The sequence below is a fragment of the Echeneis naucrates genome, chromosome 14 (genome assembly GCF_900963305.1).
Source record: "Echeneis naucrates chromosome 14, fEcheNa1.1, whole genome shotgun sequence".
Classification (NCBI taxonomy): Eukaryota; Metazoa; Chordata; class Actinopteri; order Carangiformes; family Echeneidae; genus Echeneis; species Echeneis naucrates.
In genome coordinates this window covers 5,259,711-5,285,945 of record NC_042524.1, presented here as the reverse complement: position 1 = coordinate 5,285,945, position 26,235 = coordinate 5,259,711, and the positions used below count along the sequence as shown (strand labels likewise).

Here is a 26,235-nt window from a genome sequence, read left to right as displayed (position 1 = left end):
CTTACTGGATATTTAATAAAAATTTTTGAACTGTTTGATGGACAAATGAAGGCACAAGAAGAATTCACTATTTTCTTACATTTTATAGATCAGTCAGATTAGTCAGTAATAATAAATAATCAGCTGTTGACATCATTGATTGTGGTACTTCTTCGACGTTTTCCTGTGAAAAGTCTGCACACAAACTTCACAATCAGGATGTATGACTTTGAAACCGAAACCAAAGTAAAAATAAATCTGACACTTTCATTTCATGAAGTTAGTGACGCAGCTTGTTTCTGCCTCCTCCTGTCCCCGTCTGCTCCTCGTCTCGCTCCTTTAATTCCTCCACTCACCTCCTCATTGTTTATCAGTCATCGCCTTCGGAGACTTTTTCCTGCCTCATCACATCGCCTGCCATGAATCTCTGCCTGGTCTGTCAGCAGTGCAGCGTAGGAATATACATCAGCGGGGGGTCTGCGCGGCTGCAGCTCAGTGTTACTGGACACCAGGCCATCTCAGGGGCAGGGCAGGGCCAGTTGGGTCATGAATTCCTTCTCCTCTAACATTTGTGCTCGATGTTTGATGGGCGAATCAATCCAACTGCAGAAGTTAGATTTCGGGTGAAGACTGAAGAAATTATTTCCAGCTCCGTGTATGACAGTCAGTCAAAGTGGTGCCTGGTGTCCAGATAACCTCGGGAGCCTGCTGACTGCTCAGGATGTCGGACGTGTTTGGACAGGCTGAAATGTTGAATCAGGTCTCTCTGTGCACGGATCCATGCTGACCTGGAACTCAACACCACAAAACAGGACATCCGACGGTGTCGAGCAGGCGGCAGCTGAGGAGCGTCCCTGCCGGTCTGATCACTCCGTCTGGCATTCCTGGGATGACAACGGCAGAAACTCAGAGCTCAGAGTGGAATTCCCAAAAGTCTTGACCTGTCATAGAGACACACAGAGAGGGAGATACTTCAGACGGCTGACGTTTGCACACTTTCACTGCAGCATCTCTGCTGCAGCTCAGTCGATCCAAAAGTCACATATTCTGTCATGTTGTAATGCAGAAATCCGACGCCTTAAATTCCTTTGTCCAACTTGTGGTGTTCTTTTTCTGCTGAATGAGACGTTGTCATCTCAGAAAGAAATGTCTCTTTCTTATAATGTCAAATTTCAAACATTTACTGTGTCCATCACGTTAACTATGAGGGTTAGTGGCTCTCTTTCATTGTTTTAAATTGCCTTTTCCTTTGGTTTTGGCTGATAAGATTAAAAAAAAGGAGCTGTTTTGTGTAATGGTTCTGACCTTTGTTAACTCGTAGTAGATATTTGTCTTTACATTTGAAGGGAAGTTAATCATCATTCTCTATAGTGCAGCACAACATGTCTGGGGACGGTTTGCACAGCTGCCATCCGAGGTCAGATTTGAGACAGAGTGACCAGAGATGCTAAGGAGAGCCTTTCTCTGCAACACAACTCAGATGCAAGCTGTGTGCACAAGTGTGCGGCACGGCTGTGTGTGTGTGTGAGTGTGTGTGTTATTGGTGTGTGTCAAGGGATTGAAAGAGATCTTTGTTTGGGTGAGTGGGTGGGTTTGGGTTGTGGAGAACATGTAGGTTTAGTGTGTGAGTGAGTGAGTGAGAGAGAGAGAGAGAGAGAGAGAGAGAGAGAGAGAGAGAGAGAGACCTACACGGGCAGTGGGGAAACCGCCTCTCACATCTGGCTCGCCTTGTCAGAGCTCCAGCCTCTCATGCTGAAGTTGTGTTGAAACATTTCTGCACCTTCGCCTCAGTAACAGATGACGGATGAGGGGACCGAAACGCTGCATCAGTGAGGCCAGCAGCCGGTGCGGGGAGGTGACGCAGCGCTGAAGGAGCAGATTTCCAGGTGAAGCGCTGCCGACCACTGCGGCAGCCCGGAGCTGTGGTTCGGATTAAACGGGAAATATGCGTCCGGCTGCGCCGCAATGAGCAGCCAGAGGAAGCCTGCCAAGCTGCAGCTGCGGCGGTCGATCAGCGAGCAGCTGCGGGACTCCACGTCCAAGGCTTGGGATCTGCTGTGGAGGAATGTCCGGGAGAGGCGGCTGGCAGGTCAGAGAGCCGAGCTGAGACCTGATGAATATTTATCTTGTTTATCTTTTGTCTGTCACTGTTTGGATTCGTCTTATCTCAAACATAACGGACTAAAGTTTATCCGCTGCAGTCTGTGTTATGCTCCTGTGAGCACGCGCAGCGCGCGCCCCGATATTTTGGGAAGGTCATTGTCAAATTTAGTGCTGAAGGCGGCGGAGGCACGTGGAGGACCGGGGGGGGGGGGGGGGGGGGGTGTCCGGACAGGAGGGGTCCGGACAGGAGAGGTCCGGACGGCCTGCCCTGTATTTGTTGTCCCAGTTCTCCGGCGGACGTGTCCTGATCAGGACCAGGATTGAAGAGTCCGGGTTCAGGTTTCCTCTAAATGCATGAGGTCTAAATATGCTGAAGTGCACGCCAATGCAGCAGGTTTATTTATTTATTTATTTATTTGGGGGGGGGGGGGTCAGCCAGTTTGGCTCCGTGGCCTGGATGATGCGCAGAGTTAGATGTTTCGTCTCAACTGTGCGTCAGAGGGTGAGGAGGGTGAGGAGGGTGAGGAGGAGGGATGGAGACAGGCAGCCAACTGCAGCTGTCTGCTTTAATAGAATTACTGAGATACCAACCTCTTCAGCAAATGAAGCGACCTTATCGGTCCTGCACACGCAGCCAGCACAGATGTCAGTCAAAGCCCGAGTGATTACTCCCAAAGTGCCACTCGGGCTTTGTTTTAGCTGTTGCATGATGGGTAATAATTAACCCTGATGAATATTGCTTTGGTGATTAATAAGGGAGGAATATTGGTCAAATGGAGCATCAGAGGACACCTGCTGTTCCCCTAATCTCCCCCCTGCCCCCCCCCCCCCCCTTTTATTTCTCATCTCTTTATCCATGTCCTCAAAACCAACTAAACCCCCACAGCCACCCCGCCTCACCCCACTGCTTAACCCATCAGCTCACAAGGCACAGGGTTCACATCTGCCTGGATCAGAATTGGAGATGGAGATGGGGGTGGGGGGGGGGGGGGGGGGGGGGGGGTCCTAAAAATGTGCACATCTGGCCTTACCGTTATGCTGGTGTTCGGTATTCAGCAGTGAATGAGTGAATGTTCCACTCTGAGACTGGAAAATATTTAAGTTAGTCAGTTATTCACTGAAACTGTTGACTTCATGTGTTTGGTTTTCTGAGCCGGTGCCGACCCCAGAAACGTATCATTTCGTGCAATATCATAAAATTATATAAAAATTAAACAATGTAGGTGCACGAGGAAACAGTAACAACCAGTGTGCGGCAGAAATAAGACCACTGGGTACTTAATAGGAAGAGAACTATAAATTACAACTGCTCAGATGGATGGATGGACTCAAATAGACAGATGGGAGTCCTGAAAAGCCGAAATATATTTAATTGCATCTGTGGTTCAATTCAATCACCTGTGTGTTTGTGCGCGTGTGTGAAAAATGAGAGCTCACAATAGCACCTGGATTTAGCTGTAATCCCTCAGACTTTCAGGTTAGCGGTGGGGGTGGGATCTCCCTTTGCGTGTGGGATTTGTGGGTCTTGGTTGCTTTGTTGTGAGTGGTAGTGTGTGTGCGTGTTTACATGTATGTTTGGGTTTGCATCAATCTGTCACAGCCATGTTGGGAATATTCAGCAGTGACTGTTGCGATCTGTCTCTGTGTCTCTTTGGGCTTTTCTGCTGGTCACAGTGCGTGTCCACCAGGAATTCAGAAACCGCTTCGATCTTTCAGAAATAATCTGAAGGCTGTGTCAATAAATTAGGGACAGGCACAGTCAGGTGGTTCAGTCAGCTTTTGGCAGCATTTTAGAAGGAAAGATCTTTCAGTGTTTTTCCACAACAAATGTTATTTACAGCGATGCTTCCTGTACAGCTGCACAATATGCCAGATCCTGCTGTTTGGCTTTTGTATTGGATTAAGGAAAGAGTTTGATGAAAACTTGTTTACTGCTATTCAGATTTTTTAAATAATTTCGTTGACTCTTTTGAGACTGAGGTTTTCAGAAATGGAGTCCTTTGGCTGTAACTAAGTCTGAACTTGGCTTTGTTCCATTATAATATATATGATACTGGATATTGGATATTTTCACTTTCCTTCACCTTTACTCATATGACTGTAGCAGGTTTTTTAGTTGGCCCGGCCATCAGCAGGGATGGTTATTATATTACTGAGTGACTTACTACAGCCCAGTGCCAGTCCATTTACACACATTTATTTAGCTCAGTATCGATTTACTGTGTCAGCCTGCTGTGAAGCTGCACCCATGGTAATGTTAGCTCAGTGCTTGGATTGTGTTTTCACCTTCTTTACTTAAGTCAGTTTATGTAGACTGTTATATTTTATTTCTGAGATTGCCTCCAGAGGGCAGTCTAATCCAATCCAATCAAATTAAAGATTTAATATTTCACAATCTCACTGACTTCATGTGACTGAGCATAACTCTGGGATGTGATTAATGCACATTTCTGGCCTTTCATACCGTTCTGAGCCGTAGTCGGAAATGCTGTGAAATCAGGTGTGTGCATCGATGTATCTGAGAAAGGATGACAGCCTGCTGACCTAAAATGGACTTTGCCATGAACTACTTTTCTCATGAAACCCCCATTTCCACCCTCACCCCCACCTATTGCACCCCCAAAATGAATTAAAATGACCCCCCCCCCCCCCACGTCCAGGCACGTCCCCGTTCAGACAAACAGGTCAAAGCAGGAACTTTTGTCCTCCTTTCACTGCATTCCATACGTTTATCAGCTAACTCAGCTACTGCATAGCATTAGCTTTGCTTACTGTATCTGCTATACAACAGCCCCTTTTTGGATGTGTTGCCATCTGAGCCCCGGGTAGGGAATGTGGGTGGTGCATACATGCTGGAGCGGTTATGCTAAATAACACGTGGTATGAAGTTGATGGTGTGGATTTAAGGGAACGTTTCTCAATGGCGATACAGTTCTACTCAGCGTTATCAACAATAGCTTCGGTCCTACATACATTCTTTAGTTCAGAGTCACACACCCACGTACTCCCCATTGTTCTGCCCTTTCCCTTTTTACACTGGGACATGGCCGTTGGGACAGTGATTTTCTCCAGGCCTGACCACAACTCCAATCCAAGATATGCCCTACACACACACACACACACACACACACTTGCACACATGCGCGCACATATGACCAAGGTATGTACCAAACTCTTGGTTTGGCAGAGGTTCAGGAAGCAGACCACTGCTCCCTGAGCTCTCATGCCATTGGCTGCTGGTCATATGACCAAAAGGAAAGAGTTTGTGAAAGCAACAGTTTGTGAGTCGTCCTCCCATCTCAGCTGAGAAATCACCATGTGCTAGTGTGCGGGGGAGAAACGAGGTTTGTCATCTGAGTCAGGTGGTGTGATGAGGCTTGTGTGTTTGTTTGACTATGGTGAGCTGAAGGGAGGAGGCGGGAGGGGAGCTGATTTGGCTTCCAGTGAGGGCATGTCAGAGGCAGGAATTCACAAAGAGCGTTCACACAACAACTCATCAGGGTGAGAGAGAGCAAGGCTTGTAAGTTAGTGAGGATTGCACCTTTATGCTATGGAGGTGGAGGACAGCAGTATGATCGGTATGAGTGTGGCTACTTCAGCACACTGTGGAGGTGCAGACCAAGCAAATACTGTCAGGGAAGAAGACACAGCAAACAGCAATGCTGAAACGGTGGGCTATGCAAACACAAGAGAAACGGCCAGAGGCGAGGATATTACTGGTGCTGCTGTTCTTGGAAAAATAAAACACCCTACAAGTGCAACCATCGCAGGCGACGTGGGGGACAAAGCTAAAAGCGCTGACACTGTCGATTCTGAGGAGATGTCGGACAGTGCTGATGTTGGAGACAGTGGGAGTATGGAAACTGATGACACTGCGGACAGTACGGACAACAGGGCCAAGGGCGGCAGTAACGACTGTGAGAGTGATGGCGACGGCACCAACGAAAGCGCCTGCCTGGAGGCCATGACACCTGACGGGCAGGACTACTACCTGAGGCTGGGTGAGACCCCCAAACGGCGCTCTGCCCTTCGTCTCTCCCGCATCATTGCCCGCAAGCAGCTGCTGCGGAGGCTGGCACAAGGTAGACACAGAAAGAGCTGTGAAGGAGTTATAATCTGTTATGACATCATGTGATTAGATTTGTGACTGATTTGGATCATATTTCGAGAAAAAATATAAATATCATCTTATCATCATTGCTTGTATTTCTTCCTCCAAATTTGGTGTTTCTTACAAAATAGAGATGGGAAAAGTTTAGGTCCAACACTGGCGTTATCATTTTTTAATATTTGGAGTTAATTGTTGAAGCTTTTAAGTATTCGGCAGGTTTTCTTTCCTCCTTTGGACAAAGAACCTGCTCATCTGCTTGTCCCGTGGTGTGGGTGCAGGTTCAAACAATGTTCGCTTTGTTGAAAAAAGTTTTTCAGTTTTAAAACATAGACCTCTTCAGTGAGAATTTTTCTTTTCAGTATTTCACCTATTTCACAGCAGGGAAATCAAGACAAAAACTCCCAGAGGAATAATCCGTCTATCGTTCGTTTCATTAGGCTTTTTAAGGATTTTGACTTGCACGAGCTTACACACTTAAGGCTTCCAGCACTCCCACGTCCTTTTGGCTTTTCTCTGCCGGACGCATGGTTCCATTTCTCCTCTAAAGATGTCTTTCATAACTCTGGGAGAAGTCATAACAAACCCTAAAGGACTACATTATTGTGTTTTTGTTTTCGTCTACCGCTCCCCTACCAAACTCATCAGCTTTGTATTCCATGGTTACTTCCTTAACTTCCTGTCACATGACTTGCGTTTCCCGGGGAGTAAACAGAACATCCTGGTGTTCATGAAACTGCCACAGCAGTCTTGGGCTGGTCTGCTGGCTCCTATTATCTGAGCTGAATTAATTGTGAATTAACTCTGGGGTGAGTTTTTTTTTTTTTTTTTTTTTTTTTTTAAAGGGGGCAGCACACCAGTCTGATAAAGGATCAGAAACGTGTCAGGTCTTGTGGTGGGTGTCGGTTCTTCTTCTCCCCTGCTTAAACTTTGGAAAGTGAGAGAGAAATGAGTGTTACAGCTGCTGAGGAATGTAGACGGAGGAGCAAGTTTATGCCTGTGTTGGGTTTGAGCAATGGTATGACTTATTTAACTTTCACTCCCTGCCTCTTGCACTTGTGCATACTTTTTGCATCTTCTTCTGCAATCATCTCTTCTGCCCCTCTCTTTTTCACACACACACACACACACACACACACACACACACACACACACACACAGTTACATTCCACTTCTCAGCAGCTGTTCGACTGTCGGACACACTTAAATAAAAAAGAACTCAGTGACCCGACCAAACCTACATCTGATTCTTCTTAAAAGCAATACTTTTTTGGTCCATATCTTATTCTACATGGTTTCCCCCACTACATACATTTATTTATGTACAGGGTTCGTGTGCAGATGGGTGATATTTTACAGCAGCTGTTGTCAATATATTTACAATCACAGCACGACACTGACCATGTGTGACACCGCTACACAATGTTACGCTGTGTGTTTCCTGCCAGGAACCAAATGAGAGCTTTGTAGTGAACACAGTTGAGCGTTTGGCAACCAAAAAGCCCAATATTTCCCTCTGGAGTTAAAAGCGGTGTGAATGTAACATAATTGTCATCATTGTCCACAAACACAGCTCATAAGGCAGGATGATGTTGGTGTGTGTCTGGATGTGCTAACCAGCCACAAACAAGTCAGCCACATCAACTTGATATGATGGACGAGTGTGATTACAACTTGCTTCTGCTCTCTGGAAGCAGCTCATTGTTTGTGAGGTTACAAGCAAATCTAACACAAGGTCCCTTTCCACTGCTGGGACTTTTGAAGATTTCAGTCCCCCAGGAACCGGAATTTCTTGAGTCTAGGGGAGAGATAGTCTCATCCACAAACAGTCCTCAGCCTGCACTCTGATGGTATAGGAGCTTTGGGGGTGGGGCCGATTGGTCAAGGATGCGTTTTCAAAACCACTTAACTGGAAACATATTGTTTTACTTGGCCCTGCTGTGGAAAATTCACAATGCACTGGAGGAATTTGTTTTCCTGGGAAAAGTTCCTGAACATTAGCTTCTTGGGAAATGCAATCGCTGAGTCCCAAATCCACAATAAACAATAAATAATAAATATCAAAGCTAAGCAGGTTTTCACGGCACAGTCTGTTCACACTGGAAAAATGGCAGCAGAGTATATTCCTCATGACATAACAGTCAGCAATCATACTAAAAAAGAAAAAAGATTTTGTTGTTTTTTTTTTTTTCTTTCTATTTTCCCATGGTGCAACACACAAAGGAAATTAAGGAGCTTTTTTTTTTTTTTTTTACAGCAGACATATTGACCTGTCTTCGCAGGAAAAGCACGTGATATAAATGTCATTCAGTCTCAAAAGCCTGAAGGTTGCACCCACCTAAATATCTAAATATTACAGTCATATAATAAAAGTACTCACAAGCATCTTTTTGCCTTTTGTTAAGTTTCAAAGCAATGTGATTATAAAGTCATTTCTGGTTAGTATAAACTGGAGAACATATATGCATACGTGTTATGCTGCAGTGTGTACATCACGTATGATGGAAGTGAACTCCCCTGCCAGGATGAGTCAGGATCTGTCCAAATGGTCATCCCCCAGTTGGCATTTTGAAGGTGATGAAGAGCGCCTTCTTCATCTTACAACATCTCTCTGGAGTTTTTAATGGATTGAAATAAACTGCCTTTAAAATGATGGTTCACCTCGTCTCCACACTTATCAGTAATAAGTGGAAGCTTTTTTTTCTTACAAGCCCTCGCTGAATTGAGTAACAGCTCAGTATCTATCACTCACTGACATGCTCACCAAAGCTACTGGTGCTCTGCCAAACCGCAGGGCGCTGCTGACTGCCGCTCCAGGCTAAGCACTTAATGTTTTCCACTCAGGTCAGATTAGTGAAAGGCAAAGGGAATAAGATGTGGCACATACACACAGTCATCTCACTCGCCTTCTTCCAGCCATAGCCTGAAGCTGTGTAGCAAATTTTTGGAAATGCAAATACACTGCTGTCTCATGCTGCTTTAACCCCCTCTGCTGGAGAAAAAGTGACACAACCAGCAAACACAGCCCAGTCACATCCCTTTTTCCTTGTCCTACGTCATCACTCCTATTAATACAGTGTGGTAACTCACCACGGTGCTCTTAATGATTATGGCTAATTGCGGCCCATCACTTTATATCCCCGGCTCGTCAGTCCTCAGTCACTGTGCCTGAACCTGTGCTGATGTGGTGCCAGCATTGATTCTGTTTCACAGCACATTTCTAAGGACTCAGCATCATCCCTGATGAACCGCACCGGACAGGACTGACATATCCCTCCCTCCCTGACTTCACCCCCCTCCCTCACTCCTCTCATTTCTCCACTCCCTTCTATACTGTTTTTTTTTTTTTTATGACCTTTAAACATGGGGGACTAAGTGCTTTAGCTTATGTGGGAATATGGCTGCTTTCCAGGCATCGTGTGTGTGTGTGTGTGTGTGTGTGTAATACGTCTAAGCCTGCTCAGTTTGTGCCTGTGTAGACTTCACAAACTTTTCTCCGCCCCTTATCAGTGATCTTCTTGTTATGTAATTGATCTTGAGTTAAACAACATTTTAATATACCAGGCTGCTGCTCATTTTTCATTCGTGGACATCTGTACAGTAGTCCCAGCTGAGTTCCACTGACATGCTCAGTCCTGGGACTTCCTGTTGCTGTTCTTAGCTCACATGCCGCTCTGGACACTCGGGAGTTTCAGCACAGGAACTGATGTCATACGAGGCACTTCAGGGTCCTTGAGAGCCAGTACAAGACAGACATAACACTGAGAAAAGGCTGTCAGAAAGTCAAGGTTACTGCTGCAGGATGAAAATAGAAAGCTGGAGGAAAGAAAGGTGAACTAACACCTTAAGAAAAAAAGAAGCTGTCAGTACGTTGGGGTGCTTTGACTCAGTGTGTTATATAACTTAGTGGGCACCCTGTTATGTAATGAATTACCTTACAGCTCCTTTTGTCCCATACATGGATGTCCATATTCACACACCCACGCACAGTCAGACACATACTCACACAGACCATCTGTCTACCTTCCCTGCTGTTGTTCTGGTGGCTTGCTGCCTGTTGTCATATATTCTACACTGCAGGAATGCAGCAACATGGAATAGGCTGCAGGAAAAGCACGGTAGGCAGCTCGGATTAGCGCTGCCTGACTGCGTGCATTGGTGTGTCTTGTGGACCTCTGATAACATGTTTGTGTACTAATTAATCTCTTGATTAAATTCTGCACAGATGAATAGAAGTGCTTTGTTCCCACGTTGACAGGAGCTTTGCCACTTGACACCTTTGTGCACAAACACAAAGAGGCTTTGGCAATTACTCATGCACAAACACTGTGCTGAAGTGTACCACTTTATCTGGGGAATACAGAGCCTGTATGTGTAGTGATTACTTTTGAAATCAGCATTAGAAAGGTAGTGCAAATGTTATTTGTAGATGTAGCATGTAACAATTTTAAACCAATTGTTGATGTATCACATTTGGATTTCGTATTTCCACTTTACATCCCTAGTTAGACCAGACGGAACGATTCAGATTTGATAAGTGAATATTTAGGGCCAACATATTGACATATAAACAGACGTAGATACGCTCACACCTGAAGTCATCATGTAACCCGAATTCACCAAGAGAACATGTAAACAGAGAGGCCAGAACCGTCTTGCTGTGACCACTGCGCCATACGGATCCCAAATTTAGCTGTTGGTAGAAACAGTTTTGGACGATGGTTTTTGAAAATGTGCAAACAAGCTGATATGAATATGATAACATCTTGACGTCTGTCTGTGGCTCACTGGTTCCTTTGCTAAAGCTGCTTTAGTGCTGTAGTTTTTAAGCAACTCCACTCAAACAGAAATAGACTGCGCGTTTGTTGACTTTATGGGACCACAACCTTGTGTGTGGGATTGCCTGAAAATAAACTGCAGCTTCTGCGTTCGCTGCAGCAAAGAAACATGTCAACCTGTTCAGTTTGACCGTTGTGTTTCTGATGGTTGTAATCTGGGATAATCTGAATATTTTCGAAATGTCGGATTCAGTGAATGAGCAGCGGCTGTGGTATGTCTTCCTCCCTGCAGTTTTCTCACAGGGTCTGTCCATGTCTACTGCCCTCCCCGCCCCAGCTGTCTGTCTGTCTCATCCTTTTCACATTTTCTCTGACTCACTGGGGGCAACATCTGGACTGTGCTAAATGTCTGACGGGGTGTGTGCGATGTATGTGTGTGCATAAACACTGCACCCTCCCACACACAGATCTGGTTGCTGAAGTATTGTACAGTAAACTGCTGAAGGAGGACGAGGTCAGAGTCTCCTTGCTCGCCTTCCAGGATGGGTTTGGCTGACATGTGAAGCTAGTATCCACCAGCTGACAGTCTGTGACCTCAGGGGGCTGGCTGATGGAAACGCTGCTGAAATAAGCCATTTCCTCCACAGATTAGATGTGACACTATCAGCTCTGGTGATGGCAAAGAAGATGTGGCTTTCCGCTGGATCAAAGTGGGAAAAAAGGATGTGAAGGTGATGAGGGGATTGAGGAGGATGTGTGAGGGAGTTTTTTTTTTTTTTTTTAGTGGGAACATTTTTGTTGAGAGAAAGATGAGGTTAAGACAAGGGGAAGGGAGGTAAAGAAGAAATGATAATCAGGATGTCGAAAGAGATGGACCCGAGAATGAGCACAAAGGAAAAGGCAAGAAACTAAAAAAAACAAAAAAAAAAAAACGAGACAAGAAGAAGAAAGTCCCGAAGCAGAGAGAGCTGTAAAAATAGAGAGATATTGTATGTGGATCCTAACAAAGCAGAAAGTGTGAGAGAGGAAGCTGAGGAGAAAATTAGAGGGAAGAAAGGACCTGCATGGGGCAGGCCGGTAGAAGGAGGCACAGTTGTAAACACAAGGGGGGTTGGAAAGGCAGCGAGGAAGGAAGGCACAGAAAGTTGCCACTTGATGGAAAGCTGGATGGCAGTGAATGGATGTGTGATGGGACGGAGAGGAAACTTCAGTCTGAGCAAAGGAGAAAGAAATAGCAGTATGTCATCACCATGAAGGCTTCGAGTAAGTTTTCACTTCTCGGTGTTTCCTGCTTCTTGCTGGAATTCTGGTTTCTATCATCTATTTTAAGTGTGTTGCTTCTTTCCTTTTCTTTTTTTTTTCATGATCTGCCCATGTGTTGCCTCATATGTGATTTAGAGCGGGGAGTTATGCTGAGAATGTTGGGAGAGGGAAGTAATTGCTGGATTGCGGTGACAGGATCATTTCCCGTGATCGTTCTCATCTCTGATGGTAAAGACGGAGACGGAACTTTGTCTCCAGTGTTTCTGCGCTGTTCTCTTCTTTGCCGGGACCTTCAAACCAATGAATGAGACAAGTGAGGGTGAATGAAGGGGGTTTGGAAAGAGGTATGATAAAAGGACGGTGACATGAGGATGATGCAGGAATAAACGTCAGGATCAGAATATGAATCTGGTTCATTGGGTTATACTTTTTTCAGAATTTGTTGCAGAGTTAGTGCAACAAAAGTAAATGTAAGGCAAGAAGGTAAAGAACTGCTTAAGGGATGTTTCTCGAATTTAAATGCCGCTCTTGGTGGGTTTTTCTTTTTAATATATTTTTAACTTTCACAAACGGTGTTATATTTTATGATCTAATGAACGGATTTGCACCAAACATGGCACAGAGAAGAACCCATTAAATTTAGTTGTGGATTAAAGGATCATATCATGGAATTTCCCATGTTCATGGTTCAAACTGTTCAGTTTTTCAAGGAATAATCTAGGCCATGGCATTAAAATGAAATCTGACATATTAATAGCGTTGAGATCTATGACTTTGGTTTGATCATAATGTGGATCTAGTAGCTTTCTGTAGGACTGTGTGGCCTTCACAAGGTACATGCCCTCAGCTGACAACCATTCTCATTACTGAGAGTGATGTCGCTGTATTATAATTGAGGTTAATCATTTTCAACTTGATAATTTTCCCTAAAGCTGTTTCTTCTTGTTCTTTCTTCATTTCTGCTTGTAGCTTTTACAAGTTACTACAGTTTGGCACATATATGTGTATCCTGTCTGTATCAGTGCGATGGTGAGAAACATTGGGAGTGCATTTGGAGTCTGCAGTGTTTTTCCTCTGCAAATCAGAATAATCCAAATATGTTTATGAGCACAGATCTCTGCTTTCATCCGTGTCCACTAAAAAAGAAAGCATACATATACACGCACACACTTGCCGATCTGAGTGCTGCCAGTTTTGCAGTCTGAGCGATACATATGCAAGCGGAAAAAAGTAGTAAAACAAATGCCTGTAAAATGTCTCGTAATGCCGCCGGCAGCACCTAATGGGGTGTGGTGCCATGTGTAAGGCCTGTTAAATTTATGCAATAACAGCTGAAACCTGGCTGCTGGTTCATCTGAGTGGACGCAGTGTGAAAGAGCAGGATATTTCATGTTAAACCGTGTAAACTGCTTCCTTTGTCCTCTCAAGAAAATCACCGTCCCTTTCTGGCACACGTCCAGCTTTTCCAATCCCATCATTCCTGAGAAATCCTAGAGGAAACTCTAATTCTCTGAGATGTTTCTCCCACATACGCTAAAAAAAACTGGGAAAAGGAAAACAGAAAAATACAATGATTCATTCTTTATGTCTGTCCTCGACTCTCCATCTATTTATATTCCAAAGAGCAAATTATTAACACAGCTCATCAAGCTGTGCATGGAGAAGACATCAATCCGCTGGAATTCCAGGAGGGAAATTTAATAATGTGGGACTTTCCTCCATTAATACGATGTGATATTAGCTCCTTTACTCCTAACTGGTTTCAGATTTTGTATTGCACGCTAAAACCTTAAATGCCAAATCTATGCTTGTAATCAACATACCTCTACTGCTTTATTTTTGCTTTACAGAGATTGAGGCTAAGGAGGCCTGCGATTGGCTCAGAGCAGCGGGATTTCCACAGTACGCCCAGCTCTATGAAGGTAACACACACACACAAACACACACAGAATAGCCAAAAACCAGAATTTACCCAGCTGCCTTGCTTCACATAAACACTCAGCTTTTAATTTCTCTCCTTTTGTTCATCCCTGTTTTTAGTTTTCTCTCTGTCTGACCTCTCCTCCACCTCCTGTCTTATTTTTTCCATCATCTCAGTTTCTCTCTCTCTCTCTCTCTCTCTCTCTCTTTGTAAAATTCCTTCATCTTCATTACCCCATCTTCTTAGCCAATGTATTCTATTTCCAGGCTTCAGTTCCTGTCCAGAGGGAGGGGTCATGGGAAAGGCCTTGTTATCACTGCTGGGACTCTCACAGATTCTCCTTCTCTCTCCTTTCGTCCACCTTTCTCCGTCTACCCTTTCCTTAACTCACCCACACGTTTCTGTGTGCTTGTGTTTTCTCAGTCTGTGTTCCTCCATTTGCCAGCTTTCTACCTTTCTGGTAAATCTACATGCATTCATTGACGCAATGGTCATCAAGCCTCATACAGTTGAGGCACAAACAGGAAATGGCCCCAGTAATCCAAGAAGTAGCTCTTAAAATCCAGCAGTGCATCTTTAGCAGGACGCACATACCCAAACACACGGACACACACGGCACTGTTCTCTGACAAAATGCTGTGAGTTCCAGTAATGGGGGGTTATGGATGCCGACCTCTGGGACTCTGTGGCGGCTCCATGGGTTCACATGATGCCTGCAGTCTGCCACCACACACAGAGAATCGCCAAAATAAAAGCCTTGAGTCATTTTGGCATTGTCATTCTGTGGACGTTATTTTGGGGTTAGAAAATGTCTGTCTGTCTGTCTGTGTGTTTTTTCACCAACTCCATTTGCAGATGACAGGTACTAACTGTAGCAGCAGCAGCCGTCGTGTCTTCAGACTTCACAGACACCAAACTGCTATCTTCTCTCTCCTGTCTGTTATTAACTTAACGTGACATTTGCTCTTTTTTTAAAAATAATTTTTCCCTCCCAGATTCCCAGTTTCCAATTGATATTCCATCCGTGAAACGGGACCACGACTTCTTGGACCGGGATCTTGTGGAGCCTCTATGCCGGTAAGGACATGAAGATTCATACGGTATGCTTACACAGCCAGGCAGATGCAAACCTCATTTAACACCAATAAAATCCCAGAATCCTTTGCTGGTCCCACTGGCTCCTCTACTTCGACTTGTCCCTGCAGCCTGGTGCGAACTGTTAATCATTAGGCGTCTGACCCCGACCCTTAATGAACCCCCGCCCCCACCCCTCTGTCTCCCTCTCAGACACCCATCCTTTCATCTGGTCACCTCCCTTCCCCAATGCCACGCTCTGATCTCCCATTCAAAGAGAGGACACCCTCAGGGGGGCAAAACAAGGGGGGTGTTGAAGGGTGAGGGTAACATGGAAGGAGTGAGGGGCTGCCAGTGTTTTCGACCAGATGACTTCGAGTGTGTGTTTTAAGTGCCTTTATACTTTCTATGATCTCTGTGTTTCACATCTCCCATCCTCCTCTCATTGACCTTTTCCTTGTGCACACCAGCACACACCCATCTCCTTTCTGTCACTCCTTTATCTTTTCCCCCCTTCATGCCCCCCCAACCCCACCACCACCACCACCTTCCCAGCATCTGTGATTGAGGGGTGGGTAATTATAGCGTTAGTGATTCCTAACAGTTATACTGCGAGAGAATATGCATCAGACCCCCTGAGATGTGTCTCAGGAGCTATAAAACACAATTACAGGGAGGTCTCATATTTACCTGACGTTTTTCTGAAGTGTTTAAATGTTTCATTTTCTAGTCTACCGACGTGATAACACGCACTGTATGAAGCATAAACTTCTAAAGCTGTATGAATATATGTGTCAAGAACTGTTTGTACCATCCTGCAGCACAAATATAGGGTGTGGAGACTACAGCGACTTCCTCTGTATATTTTCCAACTTGAATGTTACTTTCAAACAGAAAGACAGTTGATACGACGGATCTCTGTTTCCTAGTGGGGTTTTCCTGGTTTAGCAACAAGAAGTTCTCATGAGAGGATAGAGAAAGTAAACAGCGTACAAATGACGATTCCTCATCACATTAGAGGCTGAAATCTTTCAAATGACAGAGGCCATAAGCCCCAAAACATGTTTTAGTGATCCTAGCACAGACAACACCCTCCCATCCAGCTGCTGCTCACATCCCTGCAGTTGCAGAAACGGGGAGACAGTGGGTGGGAAGGATGGGTGCAGTCTACAGACAGACATTTTTTGTTCTGAGGAAGTTGCCCCCAGCACTCCAGAGTATGGAAATAAAAGGGAGGGGTGGGAGTGGGTGATAAATGAAGGGAGTTGGAGGGGGGGGGTTCTCCTTGAGTCAGTGGAGAGGTCCCAATAGAACGATGCTTGAGAAGGGGAGGGCTGAATAAATGGAGGAAACACAAAGATGGGAGGAGAAAGGCAGGGTTGGGGAAGAGGAGAGGATAGACAGGGACAGAAGAAGACAAATGAAAGAGTTTATCAAACCCAGCAGCTCCAGCGTGTTTGATTGACTGTGTTAATATGTTTCTGTGTGTGTGTTTTGCAGACGTCTGAATACTCTGAACAAGTGTGCCTCCATGAAACTGGATGTCAGCCACCCCAAAAAGAAAGTAAGTCTGTGTTTGTTTTTTTTGTTTTTTTTTATTTAGTAGTTATAGTCATAGTTTTACTGCCTCGGCTTTATAATACAGATCTGCAAATGTGCCGCCATTTAGTTCAAAGGGGATTCACCATGTGCTGCTGCTCACATTGAGTTCACATCGAATCCTGGTACATTTGCATTTAGTCCAGTTGGCTCATGGCAGAGGGGAGTTTTGGTAATCAGACTGGATCAATGAAGACTAATGGCCCTAAACGGACTCATGAACCCTTATGTATGATTCCCAGTAGGAATGATGGCAGGGGCAGTTATCCATCCAACCCACACAGAAAAAGAAGTAAACTAACGATTAATGATGTACACAATGAAAACTCAAAAACAAAAAAATATGTTCAAAGAATAATTCCCTTTAAGAAATGTTTATAACCCTCGACTGTGCACCTAATGCTTCCTGTATCCTTCCGTAGGGTGATGACTCTGATGAAGATGACCCGTTGGCTATCAGCAAACGGTGGACATTTGAGTGGAGTAGCCGGCGTTGGTCTCGTCTACAAGACTTCTTGTTGGACAGCACCAATGAGAGCAGCCCGACAGGTCAGGGGGAGGGCCTGCGCAGCACAGTGAGCAGTGAGAGCGTGCTGACAGACCTGAGCGAGCAGGAAATCACAGAAATCTCCTCACTGCACAGTGAGGACTCTGCCTCCGCCATGCCCGACTCTATATCTATGGCATCCCTTTCCGCTTCCTACCAACCACCCAGGGATCTTCAACACTACAACTCCCTGCCAATCAAGAGCAGCCGCCATGGGCAAGGAGGGCGGAGCAAAGCCAAAGAGTTTTTGCGTCGTATGGAAATGATGCGTACCTGGGGCCCATCGACCAGGCGGAAAAGCTCAAATCGCAGGCCACCTTTGGTCATCAGTGGGCCGGTGTTACAGGGGGAGGAGCCTCAGGCACTGCAGATGCTCCAGTGCACTCCCATTTGTCAATTAGAGAACAGCCCGAAGCACAACCACCAAACTGATGGCGACACTTCCGCTGCCACGCTGACCGATAATTGTAAAGACCAGTCCTCGGTGAGTGTGAGTCCCAGCACTGAGACGGTGGCGCCCAACGTCAAGGAGCCTGTGTGTACAAAACCTCGCACTGCCAACAAGAGAAGTAGTATGTATCTGGAGGACATGGAGCTGCCTTCTCAGGGTAAGAGGACTGAGGGGCAGGGCCAGTTTGGCAGAAACCAGTTTCACTCGTATGAAAACCTCCTCATTCACATCCCCAAAGACCATAAACCCGGCACATTTCCCAAAGCACTATCCATAGAGAGCCTGGCTCCTTCCCCTGGTGACAAGAACAACAACCCTCAGACCAAGGACCCAACTTCTCCACCCAACACTAACCGGGGCGAGCTCTGGTGTGCTAAACCTCTTTCCAAGCCCCCCTGTCCTAGAGCGCCACGGGGCAGCAGGGTGAGTGTGTACGACAATGTGCCGGGCTCTCACCTCTACGCCAGCACAGGAGACCTCCTGGACCTGGAGAAAGAGGACAACCTGTTTCCTCACCTGGACGACATCATCCAGCACGTCAGCGGCTTGCAACAAATAGTGGACCACTGGAGCCGCAGCGTGCTACCCGAGGGTGAGACAGGCGAGGGGGAGGAGGAAGGGGAGGGCCGGACCACCCCGAGCGAAGGTGAGAGAGATGGCGTCTCCTTGAATGACACTGATTCAACAGGGACCAATCGGGAAAGGCGGGACTCTGGAGTTGGGGCTTCTCTGACAAGACCACGGTGAGTAGCTGCCCAGGCATTTTAAAGATACTTTGGGCTCATTAAAACTCGGGTCTTGTTTTCACTGCTCTGGCATTAATTTTTATTGGTACTGAAAACATTTTGCTCAACAAGTTCTTGGAACTTGCATTATCCCTACAGAAAAGTCTAATAAGACAGGAAAAACACTGTTGGGCTGTAAACAAGACAACACTTCAGCCTGATCATCTAAACCAATTTATTTGGAGCTAAAACTGAGGGTGAGGGCTTTTAAAATATCAGTAATAATCTTTTAAATGCAAATGAAAAGTGAGGTTCAGTAACTAAAGTGGGCCAAAGCTGAATCTCCCAGTTTGACTGCAATTCAAAGATATGGACAAAATACTAAGATGTCTAAATACTAAGATGCCAAAATTATCCTTGACCTGCGGTCTTTAGAGGTATTTAGATCAATGGAAACAGACTTTTCATCCATTTTTCATGAATGCATTTTCTCCACTATCCCAGTCTACGATGGCCCAGCTTCAGGACCTCTGATCATCTCAACCAGCCAGTTTCTTCGCTGCAAATCAGCAGCCAATCGGCAGGCCAGCTCAGCCTGCTGCAAAAGTTCTCATTGCTCCGCCTCACAGCCATCATGGAGAAATACTCAATGTCTAACAAACACGGCTGGACATGGTGGGTATACACGCTGCCTCTCTGCCGCATGAAAGTTTGTTATTGCTTGTCTTTGTCCACATGTTTTTCTCCTTTTCTCTACAAAGTGACAGGAACTTCATGCACAATCAGCGCATTTAAAAAACAGCATCTGCCTCATGCACTGCTCTGATCCTTGAAGCGAGCACGAGGTCGTGGATACTGAGAAATCAAAGGCACCAGTGTTGGTCAAAAACTGGCTTTAGATTCCCATCCGCAGAAAAACACCAGTCACCATGACCCTCAAACACAAGAACATCCTTGTGTTAACGACTAGTCCTGCTCATTTTTATTATCCCCGAGAGGGAAATTCTGTTGACCAGCATTCACATGAAGAGAGAGATAATGAACGCACAGGCCACTCTTTCTCCCCACACTTCCCTAATTGTTTGCTGTCTATCGCTCCCAGGTCTGTGCCCAAGTTTATGAAGCGCATCAAGGTGCCAGACTACAAAGAGAAGAGTGTGTTTGGTGTTCCCCTCATCGTCCATGTCCAGCGTTGTGGTTTTCCACTCCCTCTGTGTTTACAGCAGGCCCTCAGCCACCTCAGAACTCACTGTCTGGACCAGGTTAGAAAACAGGCTTTTACAGGGCTGGATTGGAGCCTGAACATTGTTTCGTCATAGTGCTAATTCTCTATATTTAAATTTAAAATACAAGTCAGCTGAGATGAAGCCTTGTGCCTTATATTTTCCTCCATCTCTCCCCGCTGGCTTTAACTTCCTTCCTTCCCATCATTCCTCCCTCAGGTGGGATTGTTCCGCAAATCTGGCGTGAAGTCTCGCATTCAGGCTTTGAGACAGCAGTGCGAGCTTTCCCCCGACTCTGTGAGCTACGAGGACCAGTCGGCTTACGACGTCGCAGACATGGTCAAACAGTTCTTCAGAGACTTGCCGGAGCCTCTGCTAACGAGCAAGCTGGGAGAAACCTTCCTGCATATCTACCAGTGTAAGTCGACTCCGAACAGCAAATCCTGTGGCGCGTTGTTGTGGTGTGCACAAATCAGCGAAGCTTCCACTGCCCAGCTGATGTTATCTGCCTCAGCCGCCGACTCCCCGGGCCGCTGTGGCCTGTGAAGTGGTTTGGATGTGGATTTCTACAACCAGCCAATGAAATAATGTTAATGTTCTTTGGTACTTTTATTTTCTTACATAGCAAACATTTTGATCAAGTTTTTTTTTTTTTTTGTAAATTCTATGTTCTCATTTCATACTGATACTGATCTCATTTGTCCACCATTCCTTTTTTCTTCAGATGTCCCAAAGGAGCAGAGGCTGCAGGCCGTAAGAGCAGCCATTTTGTTGATGCCAGATGAAAACAGGGAGGTCCTGCAGACGCTGCTCTGCTTCCTGCGTGACGTCACTTCCTTGGTGGAGGAGAATCAGATGACGCCGATGAATCTGGCGGTTTGTTTGGGACCTTCGCTCTTCCACCTCAGCATACTGAAGAACGAGACGCTGTCACCAAGGTGCACATCTGTGCTGCCGAAGGCACTGATGTTTACGGAGAAATGTTTAACTATTAATGTTTGCTTTTAATTTGGGAAATACATTTAACCATTTGAAATGAATTGCAAGTTGTTTACTAGTTTTTTCTTTTTTTTTCTTTTTATGTCTCACGGGGTTGTCTCATCCCTGTTTTCTTAAGAGCTAATTTTTTTTTTTTTTTCAGAGCTGTAATACTACTTCAGTAATGTCAGTCAATATTACTGCTGTCATTTCTACAATATTCACTTCTCTTCCTCAGTTTAATTTTCTGCCAGGACAATACAAAGTTTCCCAATTTTTTATTGTTCTATAATCTTGTTTGGCCTCATGGCAGACCAAGTCATGTGTCATCTGTCCTGTGCAAGCCCTCACATAATTTATGTTCTTCACTTCCTGTGTGGTTTCTACTCCACAAGGTCGATCCAGAGAAAGTACACCACAGGCCGCCCTGATCAAAAAGACCTGAATGAGAACCTGGCTGCCACTCAGGGGCTGGCACACATGATCACTGAGTGTCAGCGTCTGTTTCAGGTCAGGATTTGTGACTTATGGCACTTTTGTGTTTTGTTCCATGACAGGGAAAACGGTAAATGACTGACTGCAGCTGCACAATTCATTGTTTTGACAAGGCAATAATGTTTGACCACATCTTTATATGTGAAAGCAGCAGACAAAAATAACATGAAGTGAAGAGAGGTTTCCCCGGCTGAGTTGTTATTATCCAAGGACACCGTATAACTGTCTGTGAGCTCATTTCTAAAACTGTACGTCATCATTACCTTGAAATTGTCTGTGTGTATTTATTGCTGGAAAAACTTCTGGAAGGTCTATGAAAAGGGACTTTTTGAGTTTTTTGTGGTTTTAAGAATTTAAGATAACCTGACTCTTCTTAAACCACAGAGGATTCTGAACTGAACTACTTTTAATGTACTCCTAGTCTAAAGAAAAACCTTGAAATATTTTCAATGAAAGGTTCTTCTCGAATGACAATATTTAAAAAGTTGAGGACATAAGGTACTAAAATATAAAATTTCGTCACCAAAACAAATAAATGTTTAATTGGCCCTATTTTGTCCTGAGCTGATGTGATGTTAGGTGATGTATACTGATACACGTCCTCTGGATGTTCTCTAGATACCAGAGGAGATGGTGACGCAGTCTCGCAACTCCTACATGGAAGCAGAGCTGATGGTGCCCCCGCTGGACGAGCTTTGCAAGGCTCATGAGGAGGAAGTGGATGAGGACGACGAAGAGGAGGACGAGGAAGGATCCTATCATGCACACTTAGACAGCCTGGTCCAGAATCTGCTGAAAGAAGCCAGAGATAAGAGCAAAGGCTGGGTGTCTCGCTCAACTACTGACCATACTGAACTCGCATTTAAAAAGGTGTGTGGCCACTGAGCACCGCTGGAATATGATGGGATTTTGAGAGTGGTAGGAAAGACAGACGGAGGGGAAGGAAAACAGGAATTATATGGATTTATGAAGGCATCTCACTGGAACAACCTCATTACACAACATTTTAACACTTTGCTTTACGTGCACATTGTTAGTCCTCATCCTGAGCAAAACATGTATGCAAAATCAAATTATGAATGACAAGAGAGGCCATAGAGCTCCCATGTGCACACCACAAATCTGACATTCACCATGTGCATGTGCTTTAGGTGGGGGATGGAAACCCTCTCAGGCGGTGGCGAGTGTCTGTGGAGGTGTCCGCGGCGCCTCCCGAGGTGCTGCAGCGGCTGCTTAAAGAACGCCCTCTGTGGCAGACTGAACTACAGCACGAGAAGGTTTTGGAGACGCTGGACAAACAGACAGATGTGTACCAGTACTCCTGCTGCAACATGGCACCTCAACCCAGCTGTGACTATGTGGTACTAAGGTCAGTATCACCAAATTTCAAGTAGAAACTACTATCTGAAGAATTTTCCATTTATATGAGCAGTACGTATAATATCAGCTCACAGAATCAACTAAGCAGTTATAATTAGCTGAATTTTTTAACCAACCTCTTGAAATGTAGAGGAGCATTTCTTAATGAACGTGTTTTATTCAAATGAATTGGTACCACAGGTTGGAAACTGTAAATTAAATCTTGAACTAAAAACACATTGTGCACGGGGATACGGTGACAGATATTTTTCATTACTCTTTGATGTTGTATGTTTGTATAGAACAAATATTAGTAGTCATGATACAAATATCTAACACTATCACATGGTGACATTAAATGTGTAGCTATGCTCACAGCCTCTCTTGCCCCCCACCAGATCGTGGCGCACGGACCTATGCAAAGGCTCATCTGCGCTGGTGTGTGTGTCTGTAGAGCACGATGACAGCCCACGCATGGGAGCGGTGAGGGGGGTTGTACTGGAGTCCCAGTACCTCCTCGAGCCCTGCGGGACGGCGAGGACGAGGCTCACCCATATCTCCAGGGTTGACCTCAGGTGTGGGCAGATTTAAAAATTCTCCTTTGGTGAAGGTTATAATCAGCGGTGCGATCACTAATGTGTGTTATTTTCTGTGCTTGCTACAGGGGGAGATCTCCAGAATGGTACAACAAGGCATTTGGCCATCTGTGTGTTAACGAAGCCCAGAGGATCCGCTCCTCTTTTCACCATCTTGATCAGATGAGCACTGAGGCCAAGAGCTGAGCCCCCGGAAATGAAGCTTTTATCTTGGGTCGGCTGGGCCTGATGCCCAGTGACCCAGGAGGGGAATCATCCAGGCAATGGACCTTGGTGTCTTTTCATGCTGCTGAGCCACATTGATCTTTACTGTACCAAACTGTACTGAGTTACAGTCATTCACACACACACACACACACACACACACACACACACAGAGTTTTTCGTCATGTATTTGGCGTTGACAACATATAACTACTTATTCATTTTCCAAGCCATTTTTATACCATAGAAGAAATATGGGTTTCCAAATATGAAACCACTCATGTTCTTTTACTAGCTATGAAGCTGATGTTTCATATAAATGGCTCTTAACATAATTGGATGGGGGGTTTTCAGTATTTATTGCCCTGAATCATTCTTCAAAATCCTCATCTGAAAGTCTTGTAAAAAAAAAAAGAAAGAAGATGAGCCAGTGAAACAGACTGCATCAGCAGGTCTGATCATGAGTGGTCGCTTTAGTTTCAATGTGTAATCTTCAAGAGCTTCATTTGATATCAGTCTAATTGTTACTGTAACAGATAATCTAACTAGAGCAAACAGATTTTTGTAGTACACTATGTGCGATCCAAGTTGGCATGAATGTTACTCATATTTAATCTAGAATACCTGTATTTGTAATGATTACTTAGAGAAATCTATCTTTGCGCCATCTCTTCCAAGTGCCACATGCGTCTATCCCGAACACAAACAATTTTGGTTTAAACCTTTTTGACACTTTTAATTCATATAAACTGAACAACAGGTTCACCCCTGTTTTTTTGATTAAACCATCAAAGTCAAAAACAACACTGACAATATCTGATGATTACACCTTATACACAATTATTAGTTGATTAATCTATTAGTGAACTAAGACAAACTGGACCTCCCTGACCTACATCAACACAAATCTGTGGCGCCTTCCAGAGATACCGAAAGGATAAAACATCCCTGTCTTGGGGAATGACCAGGATCAGTACAATCTGGGTACATGACAGCACGTTGTGAAAAGTGCACTAGTTTCTAGAAAAAACAAGTACGCGAGGGATCTGCAACACAGAAAGATGAAACACTCACCAGGTATAAATGTGGATACATTGTGTTGGATATTATTGTTAATTTACTTCTCTGTCACTATTTTAAGTGTTAATCTTATCTAAATGAAATGTTATTTTAAAGTTATTATTGTCATTATATCTCAGTATATGGTATCGTTATTGCTTTTTTCTTTTTCTTTCTTTTTTTGCTGTCATGTTATACAATGTCTAAGACATTTGACCATTTCACGGCTTCTGGGAAGCATGTTTGAAATTTAGCATGTGTGGGCGTGTGCTTGGGTGTACCTGTGTATCTGTGTTTTAGATATATACGTACAGCCTGTATTATAAATACATACGTACATGACGCTTTCTGTGCCAGCAGGTCAAACTTCATAGCTTTTCTGGGTCTTCCTATCATATTGATATGCTGACATGTGAACTTTCAACACAACATCCTACAAAAGTAATCGCAGACTAAAGCTTGCTCTGCCATGGTGCTGCCTTGGCTTTTTTTTTTGTTGTTTTTTTTTGTTGTTGTTGTTGTTTAAGCTGCAGGCAGTGTTGCTTTGTTGTTGCTATGATACAGTATCTCTACACTGCCACTAAAATCCTGTGTGGATACTGTTTCCTGGAGAACAGAGTGGCACGCGTGTGTATGTGTGTGTTTGTATGTATGCATGAGTCTGTGTGTGTGTGTGTGTGTGTGTGTGAGAAGAAGGACAAAGAATGAATGAGTGACTTTGACACAAGCCCTCCCCGGCTGTGTGTGGAGAGGCTCCAGATCGAGCTGAGTATCTGATTAATGCTTGGTTATTTCTGACGAAGTGACAGAAAATAGAACCATTGTTTCTAAACATGAGAATAAAAAAAAAAAAATCTGGAGAATTCAACGTTGTCCTCTCTTTGTGGAAATATTCCTCTGTGTGACATTATTGCAGCTAAATCATGACTAGTTTTCCTGCTTTGTCCTGTGCTGTTGTGACCATGCAGTGGTGCTGTTGCCCTGCTCATGTCTGAAGGTCATGACTGTGGAAAAGTATGCCAAGGAAAATATTTTTAGATAAGTGAATGAATGAAAATATCTGGGGATTCACCGCTGAGGATGTTTTCACTCCCTGTGTCCTTTCAGTGGATGGATGGTGGAATCCGAACCACCACTGCTTGGATCAATACTTAATCACATTTACCTACTTAGCCGTGTTACGTGGTGACTCCAGCAGAGGACGATGAAGGTGTATGAATACATGCACTGCTCTTTCCAGCCTCTCTGTAAGACAATGTGTCAGCTCGCTCTGAAACAACACAGAAATAAATGAAATGTTGCTTTAACTTGTACCTCATTTAACAAGTCAGTGATTTCATCTAGGATATAGAGCACGCTGTTGACAGCTCCTGAATGTCAATGATCCTCTGCACCATGGGAGTATTTTAGCTCCACTACTCTATAGGTCCAGACAAATGAGCAACAACATGCTACAAAGAACACGCACACACAAAGATTACTTACAAGTTGAATGAAGCATTGTTTTTCCCAGATGGATCCACATCTATTGTCGGAGCCGAAGCAACACCAACATGAGAACAAATGTTGACAATGAGGACATGATTTATGCAAAACAAAATTAGATTTGACATGAAAGTTCATACAAACTACACGTTCATGTAAACTACAGGTGGCTGCAGATCATCAGCTCTCCTACTCAGGATGACCCAGCAGAAGAATTTAGAGTGACCTCTTCTGGAGAGAACAGGAAGTGAATCTTCACAATCCCATAAATCTTCGTATCCATGTTAA

The 26,235-nt window shown here is 44.6% G+C and overlaps 1 protein-coding gene across 3 annotated transcripts; it reads left to right on the top strand.

The window, feature by feature from the left end:
* The first annotated feature begins 1,663 nt into the window (after nucleotides 1-1,663).
* On the top strand, nucleotides 1,664-25,308 carry stard13a (StAR related lipid transfer domain containing 13a). 3 transcript variants are annotated; one of them, XM_029518892.1, is made up of 14 exons: nucleotides 1,664-2,068; nucleotides 14,082-14,153; nucleotides 15,148-15,229; nucleotides 16,727-16,790; nucleotides 17,248-18,566; nucleotides 19,053-19,223; nucleotides 19,651-19,810; nucleotides 19,991-20,189; nucleotides 20,496-20,709; nucleotides 21,145-21,259; nucleotides 21,863-22,114; nucleotides 22,396-22,613; nucleotides 23,002-23,178; nucleotides 23,268-25,308. In XM_029518892.1, exons 1-14 carry the CDS (start codon nucleotides 1,945-1,947, stop codon nucleotides 23,383-23,385), a joined length of 3,285 nt encoding a protein of 1,094 aa, XP_029374752.1. In that variant the 5' UTR covers nucleotides 1,664-1,944; the 3' UTR covers nucleotides 23,386-25,308. The 3 variants fall into 3 exon arrangements, with proteins under 3 accessions (XP_029374752.1, XP_029374751.1, XP_029374754.1); XM_029518891.1 differs by lacking the exon at nucleotides 1,664-2,068 and adding an exon at nucleotides 5,184-6,164; XM_029518894.1 differs by lacking the exon at nucleotides 1,664-2,068 and adding an exon at nucleotides 11,779-12,231.
* Nucleotides 25,309-26,235: the final 927 nt, after the last annotated feature.

Coding starts and splice junctions, on each gene's coding strand:
- stard13a (XM_029518891.1), top strand. CDS start 5,633: ATGGAGGTGGAGGACAGCAGTATGATCGGTATGAGTGTGGCTACTTCA. Junction 14,154..15,147: donor GTACGCCCAGCTCTATGAAG/GTAACACACACA, acceptor TTTCCCTCCCAG/ATTCCCAGTTTCCAATTGAT. Junction 19,811..19,990: donor GAACTCACTGTCTGGACCAG/GTTAGAAAACAG, acceptor TTCCTCCCTCAG/GTGGGATTGTTCCGCAAATC.